Genomic DNA, 7,887 nt, shown 5'->3' on the forward strand with positions numbered 1-7,887 from the left:
AGCCCACTTGACTATTGTGGGTGTACTGGAGCACATTCATTCACACACTTAAATTTACCTAACAAAAAAAACCATTTATTTATGGAAGTAAAAAGAGAAAATTAAGAAAAGAATAAGTTTTAGTTTTTTTTTATTATTGGAGAAATGGGAAGAATAAAAATAACAGATCTCATTTTCATTTTAATTATTTTCCTGCTAAAAGAGCTTTTGTAATTTTCTTGACTTACCAACTCCGGTGGGGGCACAGCCCAGCGCCACCACCATGTGTACTGGCCCCACCCACCTCCCCTTTTTTACTATTTTTATTTTATTTTTTACATAATAATAATAATACTTTTTTTTCCATATTATTTATTTAAATATTAATTAATATTATTATTATTATTATAATTTTTTATTTCTCGATCTGTCTATCTATCTATCCACCCTCTGTGTCTTTCTCTTTGTTTCTCTCTCTTCTTCATCTCCTTCTCTCTTACGCGTCGTAGTTTTATGACCACATTAAGGACCAGCCAGGTTGCAGATGAGATTTGGCTTGTGAAGGAATCAATTTACTAGCACGCCTTCTACTACTCTTTTCTCTTCTTTTGTTATATGTAATATTTTTTGCTATTTGAAAGTACATTTTTTCCCCATACATTTTGGTTTTTTTTTGCTTCTATGTGGGGTTTGGATGCCCTTCATGGGTATTGAACAGACTCGCCTGAAGCGAAAACATGGATCTTTAGACGGGTTGGGGCCTTCAGACTCGTTAAAGATCGAATTTTGAGTAGGATTTTCTTGATTTGAAGAGTTTGGTTTGTAGATTTGGAGAAAAGTTTATCTTTGGCTAGTTATGGCCACGGGTAGACTTGTTGCTGGGTCTCACAATAGGAACGAGTTTGTGTTGATCAATGCTGATGAAAATGCACGGGTAAGAGGCTCTGAAATCACCTCACTTGGACTAATTTTTTTAATTTGGGGGCATACCCATTTGCTCCTTTATGTTGTATTATGCTTTAGCACTTTTGGAAGTGTTGCAGATTATAAATTTTGATATGGGTTTTGAGTGATGTAGGAATTTTGGGGATTTTAGTTTGTGGGTTTTTGTTTTCTAGCCCAATGGTTATTTGTTGAATCAGTCATTGTTTATTCCAGTGTTTTTGCTCAAAAGGGACCTTTTTTCCTGTAACTAAATGCTTTGTTTCTTTTCAAATGTTGCCTGGTTTTAGTGGTTTGAGTCAGGAATTTCAGAGTTCGATCCTCCTAAGCGTTTCTTCTCCTTCATTCTCCTAACTTTCTGGAAAAAATATTATATTAGAAGTTCAGCAAGTTGTGGTAGTTCTGCATTTGCTGAAAATTGTAAGTGGATTACACAGCAACTTTTACCACAAGACATTTGAGCATGTTATCTCTCAAGATCTACTTGGATCTAGGTGAAAGAGACAAGATTTGAAGACGGTAATGCCGACTTAGTTCTTCACTTGTGCCCACACTAAAGGGTTGAGTGGAAAATGAGTGTCGGCAGATGGTGAAAACACTTGTATGCATAGAGCTTGTTGAGTTAATTGTACCATTTGAGTTAATGATCCCATAGACAGTGATTTTGCATGATAATTAGTTTGGAGGAGAATTATAAGAATGATAGGAGTGATTCTGGTTAACAAAGGTGAAAATTTTGGGGGAGGAAAAGATGGAATTCTCTTCTTATGTGGATGTTTTCCAAGTTTTTGTTTTCTCCAGGGACACTGTCTTTATTTATTTATAACTGAAATTTACTTAAGTTGGTTCTGTGTAAAAAAACAATTGGGATGGAAAAGTTGTTTTTCTTGAGGACTGACCAATATTTTTAATGGTACTCTGTCATTACAGATAAAGTCTGTGCAAGAATTGAGTGGACAAAAATGTCACATTTGTGGAGATGACATTGAGATTACAGTGGATGGAGAGCTATTTGTTGCCTGCAACGAATGTGCATTCCCCGTTTGTAGGCCTTGCTATGAGTATGAAAGAAGAGAAGGAAACCAAGCTTGCCCTCAGTGTAAAACCAGATACAAGCGTCTTAAAGGTAAGATTTTCATTTTTAGTTGCTTCTCGTTGTAATTCCTGTTTGATCTCAAAAACTTTTTTGACTGGTAATATGACTTGCAGGTAGCCCTCGGGTTGAGGGTGATGAAGAAGAAGATGACATTGATGATATCGACAATGAATTTGAGTATGGAAACTATGATGCCTTGGGCCCACATCAAGTCAATGAAGGAATGCTCCCTGCCCGCCATGGTTCACAATATCATTCTTCTGCAATCCCGGAACGTGAATCCTCTCCCCCTGGTTCTGAAATCCCTCTCTTGACCTATGGCGAGGAGGTATTTAGTTGATTCTTAGTGTCACCTTTATTTTTGTATTATTGCCAATACAAGTGAGTTGCATTGCAATTAGCTCCTTACATTGTGCCTCCTTTTTAATTTCAGGATTCTGAGATTTCTTCTGGTCGTCATGCTCTTATTGTACCACCATTTATGGGTCATGGAAACAGAGTCCATCCAATGCCTTATTCTGATTCATCCACACCTTGTAAGTCAGTGTCTGTTTGTTGCATATTGTTATGCTTTAACAATATTTCAAAATATATAATATTTTTTTTTTCAGAATTGATATTAGATTATTAATGTGTGCAATATTGCAGTGCAACCCAGACCAATGGTTCCTAAGAAAGATATTGCAGTATATGGATATGGAAGTGTAGCCTGGAAGGATCGGATGGAAGATTGGAAGAAGAAGCAGAATGATAAACTTCAAGTAGTAAAGCATCAGGGAGGCAATGATGGCGGAGACTTTGGAGATGAGCTAGATGATCCAGAGTTACCAATGTGAGTGCTTCTAAAAAGCTCTGTTTACAACCTATCTCATGGCTTACTTTATTCTTTTGTTAATTTAACAATCTTTTCTTTAATGTAATTAGGATGGATGAAGGCAGACAGCCACTGTCAAGGAAGATGCCAATCTCTTCTAGCAAGATAAGCCCATACAGATTGCTCATAGTACTCCGTCTTGTAATCCTGGGCTTATTTTTTCATTATAGACTTCTACATCCTGTTAACGATGCATATGGCTTATGGTTGACATCAGTTATTTGTGAAATATGGTTTGGTGTATCATGGATTCTTGATCAGTTTCCCAAATGGTATCCTATACATCGAGAAACATACCTTGATCGGTTATCACTGAGGTAAATATGGTAACCTTGTCTATTGTTGTAAATTTACTTGTCATTCTAATTTCTTTTTGGATTAAACAACTTTATCATTTTCCATGAAGTTGGGGGATATCTCCCCCCTTATTTTATTTTGGATATGTCCTGACCATTTACTTTTAATACTTGCAGGTATGAAAAAGAAGGAAAGCCATCTGAACTAGCTAATATAGATGTATTTGTTAGTACAGTGGACCCTCTGAAAGAACCTCCCCTCATCACTGCAAATACAGTTTTATCAATTCTTGCTGTTGATTATCCAGTCGATAAGGTTGCATGCTATGTCTCTGACGATGGTGCTGCCATGCTTACTTTTGAAGCACTCTCCGAGACATCAGAATTTGCTAGAAAATGGGTTCCCTTCTGTAAGAAATATAATATTGAGCCTAGGGCCCCAGAATGGTATTTCTCTCAGAAAATGGACTATCTGAAAAATAAAGTTCAACCAGCATTTGTTAGGGAAAGACGAGCAATGAAGGTTTGTGGCTTATTTCCATGTGTTCTTTAACTGAATTGATTTTACTCCATTAACTTATAATATTACAAACTTATTTTCTGTCTCAACAATTTTCCAGCCAGTTTTTTTCTTTTTGGCTTAGTTGTAAAATACTGTCCAATTCTCATTAAATTGACAGTATTTATTTTTCTTATTTGTTTGGCAGAGAGACTATGAAGAATTTAAAGTCAGAATAAATGCATTAGTAGCCACTGCACAAAAGGTTCCCGAGGACGGGTGGACAATGCAGGATGGGACTCCATGGCCTGGGAACAATGTGCGGGACCATCCTGGCATGATTCAGGTGCGAGAACATTTCTTGTGTTGGATATTGACCACTTTGTCCCCTGTTGTTATAGTTTTCCAAAGTACATTCATTAATCAAATAGGCGAAGTTTAGTTGAATTGTGTAAAATCAACCATCTTTTTATGTTAACTTTTAATAAATTTGATAGTTTGTTTATGTTGAAGAAAGAGAAGTTGCAATATGTGTTCCTAGTTTGTGCTTGCTAATATCAGTTTTGCTGTTTCTTTGCAAATTAATTGCCTATCATAATGTCACATAAACTATAGTTACGTTTAAGCATCAAATTAAGAAAGTGTTCATGTACAGGTCTTCCTTGGTAATAATGGTGTTCGTGATCTTGAAGGAAATGAGTTACCTCGTTTAGTTTATGTGTCTCGTGAGAAGAGACCTGGCTTTGATCACCACAAAAAGGCTGGTGCCATGAATGCTTTGGTAAGCTTATTTTATTTTTATATATATAAATAATCCAGAGACGATCACTTTTTTGCTACTTATGTTGTCTTGCTTCTTTTTGTAAAATTAAAATCTAGAGAAAAAAAAATCCTGAGTGGAAATTTTTTTTGCTTCATATGCTGAGTTGTCTTGAATCTATCTTGTAGATGCGAGTTTCAGCAGTTATTTCAAATGCTCCTTATCTACTCAATGTTGATTGTGATCACTACATCAACAACAGCAAGGCACTTAGAGAAGCAATGTGCTTCATGATGGACCCTACATCAGGAAAGAAAGTCTGCTATGTCCAGTTCCCTCAAAGATTTGATGGGATTGATCGTCATGATCGATACTCAAATCGGAATGTTGTGTTCTTTGATGTATGTGTGCAACTTTTCTGTAATTTGAAATTGGATTCCCCCCCTCTTCTTTATTGTTGTTAAAACCCTTATATTTTCTCTAAACAGATCAACATGAAAGGATTAGATGGTATACAAGGACCAATATACGTCGGAACTGGGTGTGTTTTCAGAAGGCAAGCACTTTATGGATATGATGCACCTACCAAAAAGAAGCGGCCAAGTAGGACCTGCAATTGTTGGCCAAGATGGTGCTGCCTGTGTTTTGGTTCTAGAAAGAAAAAGAACACAAAAACAAAGAAAGAGAAAAAGAAACCAAAACACAGGGAAGCATCCAAGCAGATTCACGCTCTTGAAAATATTGAAGAGGGAATTGGAGGTAAAGATTAGCAAGTTGCTATAATTAAGTATATCTGTATATATATATTATTTAAAATAGAACGCCGGAGCTGATAAGACATTGTATTGTTATTGCAGAATTGAATCCTGAAAAGGCATCCAATATGTCGCAAGTGACATTGGAGAAGAAGTTTGGGCAGTCTCCTGTGTTTATAGCATCCGCAATTCTAGAGAATGGTGGAGTTCCTCACAATGTTAGCCCTGCATCTCTACTAAAAGAAGCCATTCAAGTCATCAGCTGTGGTTACGAGGATAAAACAGAATGGGGAAAAGAAGTAAGTGAAACAGTAATAATGTATTCTGAAGTTATTTTCACTCACTTAAATCTCCTTATTTTGACCCCTAAACTTCTGTATCAAACCAGGTTGGATGGATATATGGTTCAGTTACTGAGGATATTCTGACTGGATTCAAAATGCACTGCCATGGCTGGCGGTCTGTATACTGCATGCCCAAAAGACCCGCATTCAAGGGTTCAGCTCCGATTAACCTCTCAGATCGTCTGCACCAAGTTCTTCGTTGGGCACTTGGATCAGTTGAGATCTTCTTGAGTAAACATTGTCCAATTTGGTATGGCTATGGAGGTGGATTAAAGTGGTTGGAACGCTTCTCTTATATAAACTCGGTTGTATATCCTTGGACCTCCCTTCCGTTGCTTGTCTACTGTTCTTTGCCTGCCATCTGTCTACTCACTGGGAAATTTATTGTCCCCGAGGTAACTCCCTCATTATTTTTTTTCCCTTATCAGCAGTAAATTGGTCAAGATATCTATTTGTATAATAATATGTGATAAGGTTTTGTTATCATGTACAAATTTATATTATTAAAGTCGAAATCAAATTTTTTTTCTTGAAAACTGAAATGCTTGTGCATTTGTGCTTTTGTTCTACATCTTATTAGTTGATCCTTGAAACTGCTTATGGACATAATGAACATTTGTTGATGGAAATACATCTGTTTTGCAACTTTAGCATGACTACCATAGCATACTCTTAATGGTAATAATATGCTACAGTGTGTTCTAATATGTGCTCTTATTACAAATGTGCAGATCAGCAACTATGCAAGCATTCTTTTCATGGCTCTCTTCATATCTATAGCAGCAACTGGTATCCTTGAGATGCAGTGGGGTGGAGTCAGGATTGATGACTGGTGGAGAAATGAGCAGTTCTGGGTGATTGGAGGTGTCTCATCACATCTCTTTGCTCTTTTCCAGGGTCTGCTCAAAGTTTTGGCTGGTGTCAACACAAACTTCACGGTCACCTCAAAGGCTGCCGATGATGGAGAGTTCTCAGAGCTGTACATCTTCAAATGGACATCACTCTTGATCCCTCCCATAACCCTGTTGATAGTAAACCTAGTTGGTGTTGTGGTTGGGATTTCTGATGCCATCAATAATGGTTATGATTCATGGGGTCCACTCTTTGGTAGGCTATTTTTTGCTCTCTGGGTCATCATCCACTTGTACCCCTTCCTCAAAGGTATGCTTGGAAAACAAGACAGAATACCCACAATTATTGTGGTCTGGTCCATTCTTCTGGCCTCAATCTTAACTCTCATGTGGGTGAGAATAAATCCATTTGTTTCAAAAGATGGCCCTGTCTTGGAAATCTGTGGTCTAAACTGTGATTAGGATACACATTAAAATAAAAGAAGCCTAGGTTTGTTCCAGTCTCTGTTCTTCATTCTGTGTTGCAGAAGCGATTCGTTCCTCTAACTTTGAGATGTTTCACTCCATTCCAGATGGGAGGGACTAAGAAATTTTTGTGGGTTTAATTATATATAGTATGGGGGTGTAGATAAAGAGGGGTTGGGGGGATGATACATTGCTATTTGTTTTATTAATTCTTTTATTTTTGTTTCTGTGGGGTCTTTGTAGGGTTTTGCTTTGTTTTGTTGATCTTGTTAGATTCTGTATCTTAGGACAACATTGGATTATTATTTATTCCCTTAGTCTTAAAAAAAATAGGGGCTACATACGGGTGTCTCAAGAAATCAGAATTGGTTCTTGTTCATCAATGTACTGGTATCTGCATACCACTCATTCGAACTTATTTTGCCATAAATGTGTTACTTCTAATTTTAAAAAATAGAACTTATGGGATCTACTTTGTTTCTTTTGTCATCTTGTTGCATCAAATCTTAAAGCGATTAATGTCTTTAAATCATGACTTAGTATTTTTTTTCAATATTTTCATGGGGGTGAGTTCTTATCATGACGATATTATATTGGGAGTTCTCTTGGTCACTGTTTCCACCAACTATAGAGTTTCCATCCCCACTTATCCTGTGCCTCCGTACTAATGCCAAATCAACTGATCCTCGATCCAAAAAAAAAAAAAAAAACTAAACAATATTAAATATTAAGTCATGATCAATGGGCCAAAAATAGTTTAATTACCTTAGATTCCAATATCTATCATCATCTATGAGATCCGCCACTAATGGGAAAGAGATCGATTAATCATGGAAAACCAAATTAGATCCACACCGATAACAAGCACCAAAACCATTAATCATGGCAGGGCTTGGCCTTTTCAGCTTGTTTCTTTTCATCATTATAATAGCATTGTTTGTCCACCAAATGGCCTAGTTTATGGCGGTGGGAGCAAGTAGGTCTAGGCTTATTGTTCCTTACTTGAGGAATGTTAGTTGAAAACTT

General features: G+C 36.8%; 1 protein-coding gene across 1 annotated transcript; it reads left to right on the plus strand.

Moving 5' to 3' along the window:
* The first annotated feature begins 423 nt into the window (after positions 1 to 423).
* On the plus strand, positions 424 to 7,345 carry LOC133803210 (cellulose synthase A catalytic subunit 6 [UDP-forming]). The gene is made up of 14 exons (XM_062241187.1): positions 424 to 913; positions 1,852 to 2,047; positions 2,131 to 2,345; positions 2,451 to 2,553; positions 2,666 to 2,849; positions 2,942 to 3,208; positions 3,365 to 3,710; positions 3,895 to 4,032; positions 4,342 to 4,467; positions 4,635 to 4,847; positions 4,935 to 5,205; positions 5,304 to 5,500; positions 5,590 to 5,940; positions 6,277 to 7,345. The coding sequence occupies exons 1-14, from the start codon at positions 836 to 838 to the stop codon at positions 6,856 to 6,858; spliced, it is 3,267 nt and encodes a 1,088-aa protein (XP_062097171.1). The 5' UTR covers positions 424 to 835; the 3' UTR covers positions 6,859 to 7,345.
* The last annotated feature ends 542 nt before the right edge of the window (positions 7,346 to 7,887 follow it).

Source organism: Humulus lupulus, chromosome 1 (genome assembly GCF_963169125.1).
Source record: "Humulus lupulus chromosome 1, drHumLupu1.1, whole genome shotgun sequence".
NCBI classification, from domain to species: Eukaryota; Viridiplantae; Streptophyta; class Magnoliopsida; order Rosales; family Cannabaceae; genus Humulus; species Humulus lupulus.

Bases quoted from the DNA above. Each gene is read 5' to 3' on its own strand.
- LOC133803210 (XM_062241187.1), top strand. From the start codon at position 836: ATGGCCACGGGTAGACTTGTTGCTGGGTCTCACAATAGGAACGAGTTT. The intron at 914-1,851 runs GTAAGAGGCTCT...CTGTCATTACAG, and splicing joins ATGCTGATGAAAATGCACGG to ATAAAGTCTGTGCAAGAATT. The intron at 3,711-3,894 runs GTTTGTGGCTTA...TTTGTTTGGCAG, and splicing joins GGGAAAGACGAGCAATGAAG to AGAGACTATGAAGAATTTAA.